The following is a 20438-nucleotide window of genomic DNA, read 5'->3' as shown; positions in this document are numbered from 1 at the left end:
CAGTAGTTGTGCCCATACAGTGAATCCAGAAAGTATTCACAGCGCTTCACTTTTTCAACATTTTGTTATGTTACATCTTTATTCCAAAATGGACTAAATTCATTATTTTCCTCAAAATTCTACAAACAATACCCCATAATGACAATGTGAAAGAAGTTTTTTTGAAATCTTTGCTAATTTATTAAAAATAAAAAATGAAAAAATCCCATGTACATAAGGATTCACAGCCTTTGCTCTAATTTTGCACCTTTGCACCTTTGGCACCAATTACAGCCTCAAGTCTTTTTGAGTATGATGCTACAAGCTTGCCACACCTATTTTTGGGCAGTTTCTCCCATTTTTCATTTGCAGGACTTCTCAAGATCCATCAGGTTGGATGGGGAACGTCGGTGCACAGCCATTTTCAGATCTCTCCAAGTATATTCAATCAGGTTCAAGTGTGCGCTCTGGCTGGGCCACTCAAGGACATTCACAGAGTTGTCCTGTAGCTACTCCTTTGTTATCTTGACTGTTCCCTTAGGGTCATTGTCCTGTTAGAAAACGAACCTTCGCCCCAGTCTGAGGTCCAGATGGCTCTGGAGCAGGTTTTCGTCAAGGATGTCTCTGTACATTGCTGCATTTATCTTTCCCTCAATCTTGACTAGTCTCCTAGTTCCTGCCACTGAAAAACATCCCCACAACATGATGCTGCTACCACCATGCTTCACTGTAGGGATGGTATTGGCCAGGTGGTGAGTGGTGCCTGGTTTCCTCCAAACATGACACTTGCCATTCAGGTCAAAAAGTTCAATCTTTGTTTCATCAGACCAGAGAATTTTGTTTCTAATGGTCCAAGAGTCCTTCAGGTGCCTTTTGGCAAACTCCAGGTGGGCTGCCATGTGCCTTTTACTGAAGAGTGGCTTCCATCTGGCTACTCTAACATACAGGCCTGATTGATGGAGTGTTGCAAAGATAGTCGTTCTTCTGGAAGGTTCTCCTCTCTCCACAGAGAAACGCTGGAGCTCTGTCAGTGACCATTGGATTCTTGGTCATCTCCCTGACTAAGGCCCTTCTCCTCAATCACTCAGTTTGGCTGGGCGGCCCACTCTAGGAAGAGTCCTGGTGGTTCCAAACTTCTTCCATTTACAGATGATGGAGACCACTGTGCTCATTTGGACCTTCAATGCTGCAGACATTTTTCTGTACCCTTCCCCAGATCTGTGCCTCCATACAATCCTGTCGCTGAGATCTACAGACAATTCCTTTGACTTCATGGCTTGGATTTAGCTCTGAAAAGCCCTGTTAACTGTGGGAACTTTTATAGACAGGTGTGTGCCTTTCCAAAGCATGTCTAATCAACTGAGATTACCACAGGGGGACTACAATCAAGTTGTAGAAACATCTAAAGGATGATCAGTGGAAACAGGATACATCTGAGCTCAATTTTGAGTGTCATGGCAAACGCTGTGAATACTTATGTACATGGGATTTTTTATTTTTAATACATTTGCAAAGATTTCAAACAAACTTCTTTCATGTTGTCATTATGGGGTTTTGTTTGTAGAATGTTGAGAAAAATAATGAATGTAATACGTTTTGGAATAAGGCTGTAACATAACAAAATGTGGAAAAAGTGAAGTGTTGTGAATACTTTCCGGATTCACTGTACATCCCCTGTGTCCCAATTGAAATGAATGGGACTGCCTACACAGGAATGCACGGAACACCTGTGCATTCTCCTGCAACCACTGTATCCTAATTGACATTGACGCGACTGCTTGCAAGGGGATGCACGGAACACTTGTACATCCCTGTGCAGCTAAACACAGCCTTGTTGTAGTATGCCCCGTGTGAATGAGGCCCTAGGCCTTGTTTCGACTTGCCGTCGGGGAGGTGGCAAAAATGTGCTGTTGAGCTGCGTTCCACCCTCCAACCTTCCCCCCTTGAAGTGGAGTTGCAGCCTGGGGGGAAAATAATTAAAAGTCAGCAGCTACAAATACTGTAGCTGCTGACTTTTAATATAAGGACACTTAATTGTCCAGGGAGTCCGCAACGTTGGCATCCAAAGCCCATCTGTTCATCGGCTCCGGGTGCAGTCGCCGGCATCTTTACTAAGGGAAACCAGAAGTGAAGCCTTATGGCTTCACATCTTGTTTCCTACTGCACATGCTTGAGTCACGCTTCCCTTTCTGAATGGTCCTGCTGTTTTCTGGGATCTTTGTGTGTCTCTAAGAAGGCAGCGGGGGGGAGGTGCAAATGACGTAGGTCGCCACCGTGCCCCTACAGGAAAGTGAAAGCGGGTACCTGTTTTTGACAGATAATCGCTCCCCCTCCCCCAAAAGGTGGCAAATGTGGCACCGGAGGGGGGAGGAAGCAGTAAAGCGAAGCTTCCACTTTTGGGTGGAACATGCTGCAGCTGCAAACTGTCACTTTGCACCCACTGAATGCTACACATTCAAGTCAATGGGGAAGTCCCGCAAATGCCCTGCAACCGCGTGCAATACAATGCATTTGTCTGCAAAAATGGGGCTAAAACATACGATGAGAAGGCAGCGGAGGGATTCCTCACCACCTGTCAGTAGCCTCTGAAATGTGAACTTAATGCATGTCTAAATCTACCCTTAGGCCCCCCCCCCTTCCATTCTCCTGCTCAGCAGGGATTCTGTCTGCTGATCCCCGCTGAGTAGGTGAATGGCTGGTCTGTGTCTGCTCCGCTTATGCAGAACAAACACAGACACAGCTCGCTCTCCTCTATGGGTGGTGGGATGTATACAGACCGCTGGTCCATTTACACCTGACTACTATCCGATCTGCTATATGGATAGGAAACATCTGTCTGTTTTTAGCGGATTGGATTTTAATGTAGGCGGGTGTAAACAGACATACGTCAGTTTACACCTGCTGCTCCATAGAGGATAAAGGAGAGTCCAATTGGGTCTGCCTGAAAAACTGACAGGCGGACTTAATCGGTCCGCCCATGTGAAAGGGGCGCTACTATGTTTTTTTTTTACGTTTTTGTAATAGTTCTGTTGTACAGATTTTTTCTACAGCCACAATTTAATTTTTTTTTTTTAATGATTTTTTTTTTCAGGGGGGAGGGGGGTGGAGGGGTTTGAACAGACCCCCAATTCCTCTTTTTTAAGACGGAGGAAGGGACTGAAGACAGTCTGTTTTTCTGCAGCCTGAGCTGCGCTGTTGTGAATGAGACAGGAGTCTGCATAGAGACTCCTGTTCATTCACAAACTGAAATATAGTAAACAGTTAATGTATAGAATATATAATGAACAGTGAAATATAGAAAACAGTAATGAATGGACAAAAGCGATCAGCACCGATCGCTCTGTTTATTCAAGAAAAAAAAAGGGGCTGGTAAACACATGTTAATCCAACCCCCCACTCTCCATCCTAATACACTGACCGGTCTCCCAGGCAGCAGCTGCAGCCGGCGGGATGGGGTGCAGGGAGAGCGGGTCTGCAGCGCTGCATATACCAAGGATCAGTGAGGAGGGGGCGAGGGGGACGCTGCAGGGAGGGGGGTCACAGTGGGGGGCTCTTTTGTAAGTTAAGAAAGGGGGCTGGTAAACATGTTACCAGTCCCCCCCCCCTCCATCCAGACTGTCACCGATCCCCTGGGCAGCAGCTGCAGCGGGCGGGAAGAGGGAGAGCCGGTGAGCAGCGCTGCATGGAGATGGGGGGGTCACAGTGGGGGGGATTGGTATACAGATTTTTTTAGAACTGTGGCTGGAGGGAAGCTGACAATTGCTTCCAGCCACAGAGATGGGTTCTGGCAGATGGGGGGGGGGGGTAAGCAGCTCCTATTAAGGGTGACAGGGGTGCTCGGGAGGAGGTGACAGTCCTTATATCATTCTTTATATCAGAGCAAAAACGGTCAAAATGAAAGCTTGACATATTGGCCATCAGGGTTTATCCTTGTAAAATATGTCATATTTTATAATATGTTTTTTTTTTTTTATTAACATACATAATAAGTTTCAGTATGCCAAACTGACCTATTACCTTTTCTCAGCTGATGGAAAGTGAGCTTCTTATTTTCATTAACAATGAGCTAATTCTTCATGTGATTTATACCGCCAGCTAAGGATAAAGGAACATTCTTGCTATTTATATTGCAAACTGATGTAAAAGATTTTGTCATGCATAAGATATTATCATGATTATTAGCTGCTAGAGGTTACTTTGTCAATGTTTATTTTAGTTGACATAATTCCTGTAGTCCCTAATATGTTAAAAAGCAGTGTTCCTGCACATCATTTAGGGCTGATCTCCACTGGTTTACTTACCAAAGAATTTGTAAATTTGTGCAACCAGACTTGTGCTCCAGGCACCCCTGCCAGACAGCACATCCAGGTCTAAGGCCTCCAATGCAATGGCAGCATGTTCAGTTTAAGGATTCTTTAATTAATATATAACTGGACTAATTAGAAGTCTGTAGTTTGAACCATAAAGGGACCTCAGGAAGACATTGTTGTGCTCAAATTTTACCCCTAAAAAAATTCTGCTACATTTTTTTTTTTTAGATAGCAATCTCTGTGCAGTGATAGTTGCATGAAAGGGTACATCCTAGATATGCTGGGATACTGTGCTTTATATAACTCCTTTCTGTAATCTGACTTGTATGCCAACAACTAATTATTCTGGTTGTGTTAGGCTTTGCAAATGGAGCTCATTTGCATAGTACAAATTAAGATATAGCTTGTAGCTTTTTGGATAAATATGGAGCCCTAACCTAATGTGTGAGTCCATCCACAAGTAGTATTTTAGTTAAAGGTAGTCAAGTTTGATCAAGCACCTCCAGATGCCTTCTTCATAATATTAAAGTAATAAAAAATCCAACAATCTCTTCACAATGGCCAAAGCAGGGTTGCACACATAGGAACTCAACTGCAGAGTTTCTAAGTGATATTGGAAACTGTAAGCTGGCATAAGGCCTCGTTCACACTCCATGTGGGTACATGGCCCCAAACACAGTGTGCATTTGGGGCTGTGCACAGGTGTCCGATTGGTAGCAGCATTTGTCTCCCTACAGCTGCTGCATTCCAGTTGACATCAATAGGACTGCCTGCACAAGGATACACGGTACACATGTGCATCCATGTGCATGTAAACATGGTTCTCCATGGTTTAGTATCTGAAACTGAATTATCAGTTTTGGGTGGACTGAACTTCAAAATCTCCTAGACCCTAACCTAAGTCCTAGCAGTTAAATTGGTTGTAAACCCTTACATATACCCAGTGAAGTAACTGGCTTCAGGTGATACACAGAGATGAAACAAACCCTTCTACATAGGTTGTACCTGTTTATCTGCAGTATTCTCTTCTCTACATGCATTCATTTTCCAGAGTGTATACAACTTTCTAAGCATTCAAAAAAAAGAAGTCGGAGAGCTGAAGTCACACTATGCAGAGCTTAGTGAGGTGAGCCCTAAGAGCTGATTGGAGGGAAGGGACACGACCCCCTCACACAGCACACAGGAATAGAGCTGAGGCTGTCAATCCGCTGGAGATCCCTCCCCTGTCACCTTTTTTCTCTTAGTGTCAGGAAAGCCTGTCAGAAGTGACTCATGCTGATATCAGAGGAATGAGGCAGCAGACAGAAATAATGCCTCGTACACACGCATCGATTATTGGCCGGGAGTTTTCGGCCAAGGTCCGATCATCCGATTTTCGGCTTGTTAGTATGATGCTTTCGACAACCGACTCCGACTTTTCGGCCAAATAAAACCTGGTGTGCAGGCTATAAAATTTTTGTTGGCCGTCAACACAACAGCCGATTTTCCGTCAGTCAGTACAGATTTCGGCAGACAAAAATCTGATGAGCAAGACTGGGCATGCTCAGAGAAGAAAAAACACACGGAAAGTAAACCAGCACATGACATAACTTCTGAAGTAGAAAACTCGTGTGCAGTCTAGGCACATTCCAACCAACAAAACACAACTCTGGACAAAAGTCGGACGATCGGTCAGCCCATAATCGTTGCGTGTGTACGAGGCATAAGACTCAGTGCTCTTAATTGAGACAAGTACACACTAAAAAAGGATATGCTTTGCTCATATTTCATGTCTGAGGTTTACAACCACTTTAACACTAACAGAACATCTAAATAACTCCTACCGAAAAAACACCCTTGCAGCAGAATAATTAGTGACCCCAAAAGCTAAAAATAACTCCTTTCCATGCACTGAAAGCTAATGATCTGTTACTATTATCCCTAAATGTGTAGAAATGATTCCCAAAACATTCCCTTGTTTTTTTTGACAGAGGGGATATGATAGAGACAGAGGGGATATGATAGAAACTTTTAAATACATAAAGGGAATCAACTCGGTAAAGGAGGAGAGTATATTTAAAAGAAGAAAAACTACCACAAGAGGACACCGTTTTAAGCTAGAGGGGCAAAGGTTTAAAAGTAATATGAGGAAGTATTACTTTACTGAGAGAGTAGTGGATGCATGGAATAACCTTCCTGCAGAAGTGGTAGCTGCAAATACAGTGAAGGAGTTTAAGCATGCATGGGATAGGCATAAGGCTATCCTTCATATAAGATAGGGCCAGGGACTATTCATAGGATTCAGATATATTGGGCAGACTAGATGGGCCAAATGGTTCTTATCTGCCGACACATTCTATGTTTCTATGTTTTGTTTTTTTACAGATAAAATAGATCTCTTAATTATTCTAATATACCTTTTGATTTACTGAAAAGTCCAAGTTGTTAAAATGAGATTACTTCAACAAGCATTGAAGGACTCACACTGGTTGACTGCATTGCAAAGCTTGTAGTAGGGCCAAGAGCTATAACAATCTTTGTTATAAGAAAGACAATATAAAGAACACAAGTGCAAAAGAAAGCCGGTACATACTGATAATGCCAGACTAAGCCAATTGGCATCAGTGGTATTCTAGAAGTGACCACAATCTAACTGGGCATATACAAATTTCAAAAAAGATGGTAATCAATACCTATTGGAAATTGAGATCTTTTATAAACTAATAGGTAATTGTATTTTGGATACATTTGGAAGTTACCAGTCATCACTAACATGAGATAGTACATGCTTTAATTCTGTTTGACAAAATTACTGCTAAAAATAAAGACTTTAAAATGTATCTCAGAGAACGAGCAGAACACTGTGATTTTGCACGTCCTAAGAAAGAAGTGGCGTTTGACAGATAAGTGAGATAAGTATATTATTAGAATGGTTAAAAATGACCATCCGCACAGTTCACATTTTTCCTTTAGCAGAAAAAAACAGCTGTAAGGTGGTAATTTATATTTCAGCCTTAAAGCATTCATGAACAAGGTGGGTCACGGTCACCTAACATCAAGACTATTTTTTTTTCCGTTCTATAGATGTATTTTTTTATTTATTTTTTGGAGAGCTGTGTGTTCCATCTTGGAATTTCTTTTACAGTTTAAATGTTGTAATACTTCTCCTTTATTACCAAGGAATTAGTTCAGCCTCTTTCAGGCAGGTACTTTAAAACCCTTATATACTGAGGCTGATTTGCTAAAGGAGTTGAGAATGTTCGCATAAAATTGTGTGAATATTCACTTAATTATTCAGTAATGTAGAGTGCCTTGCAAAAGTATTCACCCCCCTTGACGTTTTACCTATTTTGTTACATTACAGCCTTAAGTTCAATGTTGTGTTAATCTGCATTGTATGTGATGGATCAGAACACAATAGTCTAAGTTGGTGAAGTGAAATGAGAAAAATATATGCATAAAACTATTTTTTAGAAATAGAAAACAGAAAATTGTTATGTGCGTATGTATTCACCCCCTTTGTTGTAAAGTCCATAAAAAGCTCTGGTGCAACCAATTACCTTCAGAAGTCACATAATTAGTGTAATGATGTCCACCTGTGTGCAATCTAAGTGTCACATGATCTGTCATTACATATACACACCTTTTTTAGAAGGCCCCAGAGGCTGCAACACCTAAGCAAGAGGCACCGCTAACCAAACACTGCCATAAAGACCAAGGAACTCTTCAAACAAGTAAGGGACAATGTTGTTGAGAAGTACAAGTCAGGGTTAGGTTATAAAAAAATATCTAAATCTTTGATGATTCCCAGGAGCACCATCAAATCTATCATAACCAAATGTAAAGAACATGGCACAACAGCAAACCTGACAAGAGACGACCGCCTACCAAAACTCATTGACCGGGCAAGGAGGGCGCACAGAGACCTAAGGTAACCCTGGAGGAGTTGCAGAGTTCCACAGCAGAGACTGGAGTATCTGTACATAGGAGGTCAATAAGCTGTATGCTCCATAGAATTGGGCTTTATTGCAGAGTGGCCAGAAGAAAGCCATAACTTTCATCAAAAAACAAAATGGCACGTTTTGATTTTGCGAAAAAGGCATGTGGGAGAGTCCCAAAATGTATGGAGGAAGGTGCTCTGGTCTGATGAGACTAAAATTGAACTTTTCTGCCATCAAAGAAAATGCTATGTCTGTCGCAAACCCAACACATTACATCACCCAAAGAACACCATCCCCACAGTGAAATGGTGGCTGCATCATGGTGTGGGGAATCATGCTGTGGGGAAGTTTTTCAGCAGCCGGGACTGGGAAACTGGTCAGAGTTGAGGGAAAGATGGATGGTGCTAAATACAGGAATATTCTTGAGCAAAACCTGTACCACTCTGTGCTTGATTTGAGGCTAGGACAGGGGTTCACCTTCCAGCAGGACAATGACCCCAAACACACTGCTAAAGCAACACTTGAGTGGTTTAAGGGGGAAACATGTAAATGTGTTGGAATGGCCTATTCAAAGCCCAGACCTCAATCCAATAGAAAATCTGTGGTCAGACTTAAAGATTGCTGTTCACAAGCACAAACCATCCTACTTGAAGGAGCTGGAGCAGTTTTGCAAGGAGTAATGGGCAAAAATTGCAGTGGTAAGATGTGGCAAGCTCATAGAGACTTATCCAAAGTGACTTGGAGCTGTGATTGCCACAATCACAGGGGGGGGGGGGGGTCAATAGTTATGCACATTGACTTTTTCTGTTATTTTGTCCTATTTGTTGTTTGCTTCACAATATAAAAAAAAAAACATCTTCTAAGTTGTGGGCATGTTCTGTAAATTAAATGATGCAAATCCTCAATCCATGTTAATTCCAGGTTGTGAGGCAACAAAACATGAAAAATGCCAAGGGGGTGAATACTGTTGCAAGGCACTGTAAAAATGCCCTGTTTAGCTAGTTCCCCTTTTCGAGTGCCCCATAGCAAGCCGCTTTCTGTAGGGGCGCTCGTGCGTGCTTGCTCCCGAGCCCCACTCTGTGTGTTCATAAGACAAGAATGCATGAAGGTAAAAAAAAACATTCAGCCTTTTGAACCACTTTAAGTAATAGAATGTAGCTTAAACACTGAAAGTTAAATTTAAGGGTTTGATGTTGAAGTTAACAGGATTTTTATGCCCAGAGAGGTGGGGGTATTGGGGGTGAGGAGAACTGCCCAATTATGTGATCACCATGATTCGCTGTTCTGATCCCACCAACTCCTGTTCAATACTAGAAGCTGGGAGCTGTCCAATGTCAGCTCAATCACTGTTCTGTGAGTGTGCTTTCAGCACAGAAACCTTAGGAGCCCATGTACGCATTTGTGCAGGGTGTAGACATTAAAGCTTATCCTTTTTGTCACCGCACATGTGCGTTATGTGGGTGGCAAGAGGTTAATTATTGTCAAGCAATTATTTAATTGGTTAAGTATTGACTTAAAGCGTTTAACCTAAAAAAAAAAAGGATCCTGCTCCTTTAAAGAATGTTATATAGCACAGTGCTTGTGCTGTGCAATTTGGCCCCTTCTATCACCTGAAATATCTGGCTGATCCTGCCTGGCTATGTCCACCCCCCTGTAAACTGACCACAGTGTATTATGGCTGCAGAGCCCTGACACCATGGTCAGGTTACTTGCCTCTGTCATCCGCAGCTATCCACTCTGTCTCCTGTGTCCTCCTCTACCCCCCCCCCCACCTGTCAGCTCTTATGAAATCCCCCCCCCCCTTTCCTTCTGCTGAAATACCTTTAGACAATACACACAATCTACTCTATTATTAAGCCTCCTATGCTGCAGTGTATGTCCTTTGTAAAAAAGATGCCTATTTCTACCAGAATTCACAGCATCGATCAGCGGTCACGTGTCTCCTCAAAGGCTCCCCTTCCTCCCCAGCTGATGTCTCGGCTCTCCCCTCCTCTCCTCCCGACTGACATCAGTGGGGGAATCTTGGGAGGAGAGGAGGGGAGAGCCGAGACATCAGTCGGGGAGGAGGGGAGCCTTTGAGGAGTCACGTGACCGCCAGTCAGCGCTGTGAATTTAGGTAGAAATAGGCATTTTTTTACAAAAGATATACACTGAAGCATAGGAGGCTTTATAAAAGAGGGGATTGTGTGTAGTTTATGAAGTGGCTTAACAACCACTTTAAAGTGCATAAAAAGTCGTCACAGGAAGAGGAGCTCAGAGGAAATCTTACCAATGGAGAAACCTGTTCTAATTGCAATACCCTCATTTTGGAAAGATTTCAGACAGACAAAAAACATAACAGAGGTGTTAAAAAATCCCTACGGTATCCAAAATGAAAAACACAAGCAAGTGTAGCCAATAGGGATATAGTGGGAATGCACTAATAGAATCAAAGAAGTCTCAAACTAATGAATGTTATACTTGCTTGCTAGGTCCTAAGTCCTACTTCCTAGAAGCCATAGTTTTAAACACAAGGCTGATGCCAAAAAGCCTAAAACAGCTTTTCCAGTTTGGAATAAATATGATAGAGTATATTATAAAATATAACAGCCTATATTTGCACTATACACCAGCTCTTCTAGATATGCATTTTGCCGTTGGGACGTAAAAAAAAAAGATTTGCATGGCTCCACCCACTGTACTGAAGTGTGGCGTAAGTAATGATGGAATGAGAAATATGGATACCATTTTGTTCTACGGCTTTATTGGGCTACAAATCTAAGTGTTAGGGAAAGGTTTCTAGGATAGATCAGAGGCTACAGACACTTGAGAAAAGTTTGTTCATTTTTGTTTGTTTTCAGCACTCCAAAGACTGTTCAAACAATGGGGAAAACTATTGTATTATGGAATATTGGGTAGTTCCTAAACTTCTCAGTTGTGTGTCATGCCAGCTGGAAGGGAAAGGCCTAACCCCAGCACAGGGAAAAGGTTCATTCTAACCAGTCTGATAACTCTGCAGTGACAAATCTGGATATTTGTAAGGAAATCTCTGCTAAGGTGGATTGGGTTTTAAATTTTACTGTTTTATCACTTGTCGACCAGACGCCGCAGCATATACTGCAGCAAAGTGGCGCTATTGCCCGAAGCAACATATCTGTACGTCCTTTCGTTCAATAGCCAATGGATGGCACCATTGCACCGCTGGAGGCCCCCATCGCGAGCCGTGATTGTTTAGTGGGGATGTCCATCAATGGGCCGCCACCCGCGATCATCCCCGTAAACAAGGCAGATCGCAGTTCTGCAAGGGGACAAGATGGAACCAGGATCTCTGTTTTCCCCCAATCAGTGTAACCCCCCCCCCCCCACAGGTAGTAAGCACACCCTAGGGACACACTAAACCCTTTGATCACCCCTTCCCTGCCAGTGACTGTATTGGTTTCACTGGTCCCCAAAAAGTGTCAGTTAGATGTCTGATTTGTCCGCCACAATGTCGCAGTCCCGCTAAAAATCGCTCATAGCCACCATTACTAGTAAAAAATAAATAAAATAAATAAGAATTCCATTAAAATATTGCATCGTTTGTAGACGCTATAACATTTGCGCAAACCAATCAATATACGCCTATTGGGATTTTTTCTTATCAAAAATATGTAGCAGAATACATATTGGCCTAAATTGATTAAAACATTTAATTTTTTTTAAAAAAGCTGTGTTTTATAGCAGAAAGTTAAAATTCTTCTTATTTTTTATTTTTTTTCAAAATTGTTGCTCTTTTTTGTTTATAGTGCAAAAAATAAAAACTGCAAATACCACCAAAGGAAAGCTCTATTTGTGGGGAAATAGAACACATTTTAATTGGGTACAGTGTTGCACGACCGCGCAAATGTCAGTTAAAGTAACGCAGTGCTGTATCGCAAAAAATGGCCTGGTCATTAAGGGGGTAAAACCTTCCAGTCCAGAAGTGGTTAAGTTCAACTATTACAGGAGTGACCGCACTTCTCAATGACATTATAAGAAACTGAAGCCCGGACTGAAGGGGTCTTTTCACTTTCAAATACAAGCCCACTTGTCCCCTTCCACCTCCCCTGCATTCCTTTTGACATATCACAATAATCACCTGCCAAACTGGCCAATAAGGGTGTATAGAAAGCAGCAGGCAAACTCTGACACTACCAAGAAGTGTTGAAGCTTTACAGAGTTAACCAGCCCTTGATTCTGGGGTAGTGAGGAAGATTTATGGCCTTCTGAAGTGTCTCAGCCTCTTGTATTCAGCAGTGTAACCCAGCTGTTGAAGAATTTCTATAATTCCTGTGTTCTTACCGTGTTTCCCTGAAAGTAAGACCTACCCTGAAAGTAAGACCTAGTGTTATTTTCGGGGAGGGCTGCAATATAAGCCCTACCCCGAAAATAAGCCCTAGTTTAGTGTATGCAAAATCCTAGGATGCACTTTATTAGCGTTTTAAATAATGTCCAGTGTGTTTTTGTAATATAATACTGTGAAATACCTTCTTTACATCGCTGCTCTGCTCTCAGCTGATTTCCCGCTGTCTTTCTCCTCTCATAGCTGTCAGAGGGGGATCTCAGCCCCTCCCCTCTACAGTGTACACAGAAGCGTCGACTGTTCGATTAGAATTGTGGGAAATACCTTCGGTACATTGACGCTTCCGTAACCCCCAGCTGTCGGCCAGGGAAAAGAGGACAGCAGAACCTATTCTAATCGAATCTACCCGGCTCTTCGGTGTACACTGCAGAGGGGAGGGGCTGAGATCCCCCTCTGACAGCTATGAGAGGAGAAAGACAGGAGAGCGCAGGAGATTAGCTGAGCACAGAGCAGCGATGTAATGAAGGTATTTCACACAATTGTATTACAAAAACACTCACTGGACAGTATATAAAACACTTATAAAGTGCATCCTAGGATTTTATATATACTAAACTAGGTTTACACTGGATTTCTGGCAGGCAGGGAGAGCAGAGAGGGACAGAACATTACAGCTAAGACCTACCCTGAAAATAAGCCCTACTGTGTCTTTTGGTGCCAAAATTAATATAAGACCCGGGCTTATTTTCGGGGAAACACGGTAATAGTCTTCAAGAAACATTTTTTTATGACAGGCACAGTGTACTGTACAGAAAGCCACCATATTGCCATATTACATTGAACTTTACAGAAAATTACACCAGCTGCAGATTGAAAAAGAAAGTTTATGTCATTGAATGTAGCTAGAAGAAGACTGTGCAATCTTGACTATGAAATATAGTGATTTTTGCACGGATTGTATCCTGATTAACTGATCCATAAAAGACTAAACAACTGAGGCTTCAGCTTTGACTATTGATTTTGGACGAATTGAAGACACCCTTGGACTGAACTACAGGGAAAAAAGCTTCTCTTTTTTGCATGTAATTCCTTACACTTGGGAGGGAAGTAAAAGGGGAGCCCACAGACCATCCAGAGCACCCTTGAGAACCGAGAACTTGGGCAAGTGGAGTATACATGGCATCCTAGACCCAAAAAGCGCTCTTCGACCTTCCTGTCATAAGGAGTCAATAATATTTGGTGATTTACACTCTTTTACACATGGTGATACTATCCAATGTGCATATATGTTGAAGATGAGCATTGTTAAGATTCAGAAAGTTTTTCTTGGTGGTGTGGGGACACCTTTTGGATGATATCTGTGGTCTGACAATGCACATGGACTATTCGAATATATATTGCACAATTTGTTTGTTGTATGCGAAGCGCCTTTCTTTCTTTTGTATTTCTCAGTTCACAAATGTTCACTAGGGCACCTAAAGGGACAGCTACACTATTCATTGGTTATTTTGTTTTTGTTTTTTTTGGAAATTTTGAAGATATTTTGGCAATATTTCAAGGGTGCACCTCCATTTTTTTTCTTTGTTCTTTTTTTATAATATTCTTAGCAACAACGGCAAATAAAGTGGACTGAATATATGACTAGAGAGTTTTGCTTTAATGAATTAATTTCGTATGTTCTTTTTACCTGTAAAGGATAAGCTTAAATGTGTTCTTCTAAGTACTATTTCTATACAGTTACAGAATGTCATCGGAAGTTAGGCTGACCACACAGTTCGTTTTTATTTTTTATTCAGCCTTCTGGCTAAGCAATTTCTTCATCCATACAAACTAGGTGGATGGAGGAATCCACCTGCTGGTACATTGTATTCCGACAGGGACACCTGCTGATTGTCTGAAAATTTTCTTTTCAACAGAAGTTATTTAAATAATCGACTCCTGCCAAGCAAGGGAGGCCACAAATTGATCAAAATTTGAAAATTTTGATCAGTGTTTTGCCAGCTTTATTGTATTAAAGAATAACATGGACCTTTCATTGGAAGTTACCTCCTAATTAATATGTAGCTGAGTGCAATAAAGCATTGTTACAATGTTATGCTTCTGGTTAGAGCCATACTCTTTGTTTAAGACTCACTTGGAGGCATTGTTTTTTTACTTATGCATGAGCCCAGGGAAAGCCTTGATGTCTCCATTCAGTGCTGTCACTGGCTCCTAAGCCCTTACATATGCAGTCTTCAGTGTGCTTACAGGGCAGCTGTACATTGCTCCCTGTTTTTTCTCTTTCTGTACCCCTTCTACTATGCTAGGGAATGCCAGCAGACATAAGGGATTTGATGTCGTATGTCCAAGCCTTGTGTATTGTTATAACCGTTACCCTTTTGGTATGGGTCTAATTTGATAATTTTGTGAATGGGTATACGTCTTAAAAGTGTGTGGAGTTGTTACTATTATTCCGAATTTTTACAACACCAACAGTACAAAAATGTAAAAATTGGAGGGAAACAGTACAGCTACAATACAATTTACTACAAAAGGGATCAGTGGGCCCTGCTCTGGAGATTTTACAACCTAAAAAGGAGGGTCATCATCAGAAAAGCAAGTGATTGCTCGGTAGTTTTCCCCTAATAATTACAAAACTATGACCTGATATTTTGCAACTTTTAAAAGTTTGATTGTTCGTTGTTATTGTTTGGTCCACTTTAAAGTAAAATTGTGGCTAGGGTATGGACATTAAACTAATATAGACCAGTTGCATACGGGTGTAATTATATACTGATACTTACTCAGTTACTTGTTGAAAGAAAGTCTATGAGTAAAAAAAAAAACTGAGTGTAAATATCTGAGTGATGTTGAGTATAGGTGAGTAAAGGTGAGTGAGCGTATAGATGAGTAACATTCCTCTTCATTGCCAGTGTTATAATGCAATAATTTATACGCACGTAAACATGCTTACACGTATGGGAGTAAATTACTGAACTCAAATTTCAAATTTTCTATTTTTGTTTTATGGCTCTGTACTCATTGCTGTATTACTGATCTATACTCAGCTGTGTGCATTGTTCCATAGACGACATTGCATCTCATTTCAAATCAGTAAAAAATGCATGTTTTTACTCCCGTGTGCCAGAGGCCTTAGTCTGTAGATACATTGGAGAAATTCACCCCTAAAGTTCAGAACTGAAGCAGTGAATTCATTGAAGTCCATTCTCCCTCTCTACTCTCCTCCTCTTTCTGAGCTCCTGCTCGGGGTTTACATTGAAGGTTGGAAGGCTGGCAGGCTGCCAAGTCTCTTCTAGGAGGGGGAGCAGAATAAATGGAGCTGCTGAAATGGAATTCAAAGTACTTTATGCTGTAAATTTTGAGGATGATGCTGAAGCTAAAGGTCCACATGTCTTAAAGCTTTTTAACTACATGTTAAGCTTATGATAATATTTAAGGATCTATTGCTTGGCCACAGTTGTGTTTTGAAGCAGGATAGCAAATAGTGATATTTTAAACACACCCATTACTTTCTGTGCAGTAAACCAATTCACAAATGTGGTGGTTGCATTCTTTTTTTGTAAATTGTTAGAGTTGTAAGGACTACTAAAGCCCATGGCAATGTATTTTGCAACTTTGCATTTACAAACACAGATGTGTATTTACAAAGCAGCATGGGCTGTGGTCTAGGGCAGCAAGGCTTTCAGGGGCAACGCTTAACCAACCCCACATAAAGAAATATATTCCCATACATGATAAAGGGTGCCTGCCTTCCATCTAGATGGGTTCCATTGTTACCATCCATGCACAACTTGTGCATTTTTATTACTGGAGTAGTGTACTGTATATCTAGGTTTAATGTCTCAACCAAGTTACTAGGGTGACAGTTGTCGTTAACTTTTAGTGGATGGTTCTAGGCATACTGATGTGCTAGACTGTCTCTTTTGGCCTTTCTGCCCCCCGGTTCAGCATGACTCGTGCATTTATGATGTCTCATCTTGTGTATATCTGTCAATCCAGTTGGGGTAAGGTGGGGAATACTTTAACAGGGGTCAGGAAGTAAAAATCAGGCCTTGTTTACAAACCTCCTTCATAGTTAACTTGGTTACAGAATAATATTGTTTAGAAGACATACTGGTGGATGCGTAAGTATTTATATATTATTTCTGTCTGTTGCACTGTTTAAACGTGCCTGTAGATTTTTTGTTGTTGTTGTTAGAAAAATTTCTAGTTTTGCAAATATGTATGAAATGTTTGATGTGTTTGCGTGATGCCATTAGTGACCCCTCTTCCATACAACTCTGGCACTTTTAGATGCGGCTGAAAAACAATCTAGATGAAGTTACTGCAGCAGGAACATGCCAAGACCATGCCATCGAGACTCACAGAAACTGGATGCAGCATGGAGGTGACATGTTCATTTTGAGGAAAGGGTTGGAAGGATGTGAAATGGGGAGTAAGTGTTTATTGTATAGTTGGCAATTCTTGTAAATCCAGTCCACTAGGAAAGCGATAAGACCCACAAAGCATAGAATGTATTTAATCATCACCTTTGTTAAAATATGTAAAGTCGCTGTAAGAAGCTGTATAAGGCCCGATAAATAATTGAACACTGCTATCAAAGAAGTACCTGTTAGGGGGTGGATTACAGGTACCCAAACCCCATTTAAATTCTTTATTTAGAGGTATGCATAAAAATATACAATGGCAACAAACCCAAACCCCCTTTTAGACTTTAGACTCAATTTACTGTTGTCAAGCATTCCCTTTTGTAGGCCTTTTCAAGAGCAGGACATTTAAACGTGTCATTCTGTAAAGTGCAGTGATGGCTAACCTTGGCACCCCAGATGTTTTGGAACTACATTTCCCATGATGCTCAACTACTACACCGCAGAGTGCATGAGCATCATGAGACATGTAGTTCCAAAACATCTGGGGTGCCAAGGTTCGCCATCACTGGTATAGTGTATATTAATATAGATTATCGGCATAATGTGAAATGTCCAAGTTGAAATGTAACTGTGCTTGCTCTAATCCATAATACTTTTAATGAAACCAGTAGAAATACATTTGTGATCAGATAACAATATATTTAAAATTAGCAATATTTGTAAGAAAATAAGTTGGCCAAATATATACAAGCAGAATACAAAAATCTGATTGCAATAAACATAAAGACTCGCTAGATAATATAGATATAGAGAGTTTAGCCAGACCTCCGTGTAGTGCAGTTTTAATTAAGTGTATATAAACCCAAAAACAAAACTGTAATATATTGTAGCTTACTGGTTTTTAGATGTAGTGGCTGCATTCATTTTTTTTTTAGGGTGTTTTTTTTTACTTTCACTTGATGATCCTTTGAATAACATTTCCTGTCCCTTCATGTCTACTCTTTATTTTCCCGCTGTATCTATGGAGGGAGCTATGATTGTCACACAGGCTAGATTTTAAACATGTCTGCCTTAGTTCATCCCAATGACATCTTTATGATTTATTTTGAGCTCACAGAAAGAGACAAGGATATAGCATTTCTGGCAAGAATAACGGGTATTTTCTGTACTTGCTGAAAATGTGTAAACTGATGCAACTACCACACATAGGAACTGTTAGGCTGCAATATATTATATTTTTGTATTTTGGTTTTGATATGCTTTAAAATACCAATGTTTTCTTTAGAAAACAACTTGCACATGATAAAATAAATCTAGCATAAAAAAACAACATATTCCATGCATACAAGCCTAACCCCTTCCTACCCAGCCCTGTTTGCACTTTAATAAGGTCTGTATGCATCAAGGGTGAGAAGGATCGGCGATCGTGACCACTGTGATGCTGGTCGTATGCTTGTGACCCACTGGGGACCAAAGGCTGTCTGTCTTTGACAGCTCCGTCTCTTTAATGGGAGTGTGCAGTAAGCACTCTCTCAGCACAGAAACATTGGCTGCCCAGTTACACATATGTACCACATGTGGGCATTGAAGCACATAGTGGTTACGTGTGTGACAACAGGTTAATACTAAAAAAAAAAAATGTGTAAAATACATCAGCTCGTAGCAAAAGATCAGGAAATACTGCTCATTGTTCTGACTTTTCTGTACTGATACAAGGTGAAATTGTTTGGGAGCCATAGAATATTGCACTTTGCGCAATATTTTTGCTCTTTGTGCTGCTTTTAAATAAACGTAATATTGTAAAATCAGAAAACAAGCAAAGCAAGGACATCAGGGCATTGACAGGTACACTTCTGTTTCTTTGCTACTGCACAAATCAGAATGTTATGTTGCATTGAAAAATTCAATGGTAATGGTAGTGTTATACAAGAGCTGTGCACTGTCCAGTTTTCAATTTTTGTTTTAGGCTCCTTTCACACGGGCGTTCCGTATGTCCGTATATCACCCCATCCATTTGTGGATGATATACGGACATAATGCATGTCAATGGGATTGCGGATGTCAGCGGATGACCATCCGCTGACATCAGATTTGCGTCCTTTCAGTTCTTTCAGTTCTGTTCTGTTTTTTGGAACAGAACAGAACCCTATTTTTCTTCCGTTTAATCCGTGTCATCAGCTGACATCCGCAATCCCATAGACATACATTATGTCCGCATATCATCCGCAAACGGATGGGATGATATGCGGACATACGGACCGGATGACACAAGTGTCATCCGTGTCCGTAAAAAACAAAAAGTGCCGGAGCGGATCAAAATATGGTCCGCCCCGTGTGAAAGGACCCATATTGTCAAATAAAAAAGAATGGTTATTATCTATAGTACTATTGATAATAATTATTTGTTTTACTGCAGTATATTTGGACCAGTTATAACTGTGCCATCATTTCTAACAGTCTTCCCTGTTTTCTAGATTGCTCCTCTTTATTGATGAATTCATAACATTATGTAGCAAGGCTTAGCAAAACCAGAGAGTGTTCATGAAAATCAGTTCCTCAAGTGATGCATTTATAGGAGAGAACAAAAACGGATATTAAAGTCCCATGAATGGCCCTAGAACATAGCCAAATCCAATACATTGTGTAAAAAAACACTTTTGTGAAGATAAAATCAACATTGTCAAGATAAATATAAACAATTGTGTCACCAGTTCTTTGTGGTTACAAGTTTCCCAAGCCCTTCAGATATATCATGGGATTCTAAGCTACCCCCACCCCTTATCTGTCCATTGTGTTGCCTAGGCAGGTAGGGGGAAAAGAAAACCTTATGACAATTATTTCCCAAGATGCAACGAGTGATCAAGAAGTGCTGAGATTCAGCGCTATATTTAACTTCAAAATGTATATGTTTTATTTTCTTTTTCTTTTTGCAAAGCATGATGTATTTTTGGGCTGTTTTTATGGGGCCATAAAAAGTTTTCAAACATAAAAGTTTGAACACTTTTTTACTTTAGGATCACTAAGTACGGTAGTAAAGACTTTAAGAAAAAAAAAAGTTTCCATCTGCAAGGCAATATCATATTGTGCTAGTATGCACCGCATACTAGCACATTATGAAAGACTTACCTTAAAACAAAGCCCCCCAGCGGCACGCTGTCACTGGTGCAGAGTTTTCCATCTTCACCTAGTCTTCCTTCCGGGCCATCTGATTGGCCGAGATGTGATGACGTCAGTCTTGGCGGTGGCACACCGCTCTGAAGGAATGACACGGGTATGCCTTCAGATTGCATGCGCTGGTGACGTCACCGGCTGCAGCCGGCTAGAATATCTCCTAAACTGTATTTAAGAGATATTTATTTTACCTACAGGTAAGTTTTATTATAAGCTTACCTGTAGGTAAAAAAAAAAAAAAAAAAAGGAGTTTACTACTACTTTAAAGTGAACCTATGAGAATGGAAATATGTGAGCTGACGTTGCTGACATGTTTTGCATACGCTGGGCCTGTCATTGAGATCCTTGCTTCACCTGCCTACTGAGTCATTGACCTGGAGCAAGCATG

General features: G+C 41.0%; 1 protein-coding gene across 4 annotated transcripts in view; it reads left to right on the top strand.

Moving 5' to 3' along the window:
- The window catches only part of RFX3 (regulatory factor X3), a 518367-nt gene that overhangs the window by 154050 nt on the left and 343879 nt on the right, over positions 1-20438 (top strand). For 2 of the 4 annotated variants that reach the window (XM_082243300.1, XM_082243298.1), the window contains exon 2: positions 16803-16944. The exons of 1 other annotated variant lie outside the window; for it this stretch is intronic. In XM_082243300.1, coding sequence (XP_082099426.1) covers positions 16803-16944 — 142 coding nt within the window. The remainder of the gene's footprint in view (positions 1-16802; positions 16945-20438) is intronic. One more of the 4 variants, XM_082243299.1, reaches the window with a different exon arrangement.

The sequence above is a fragment of the Pelophylax lessonae genome (genome assembly GCF_965119305.1).
Source record: "Pelophylax lessonae genome assembly, chromosome: 1".
In the NCBI taxonomy this organism is placed as follows: Eukaryota; Metazoa; Chordata; class Amphibia; order Anura; family Ranidae; genus Pelophylax; species Pelophylax lessonae.
Note: the sequence above shows the minus strand (reverse complement) of the source record. Positions and strands in the feature narration are given on the sequence as shown.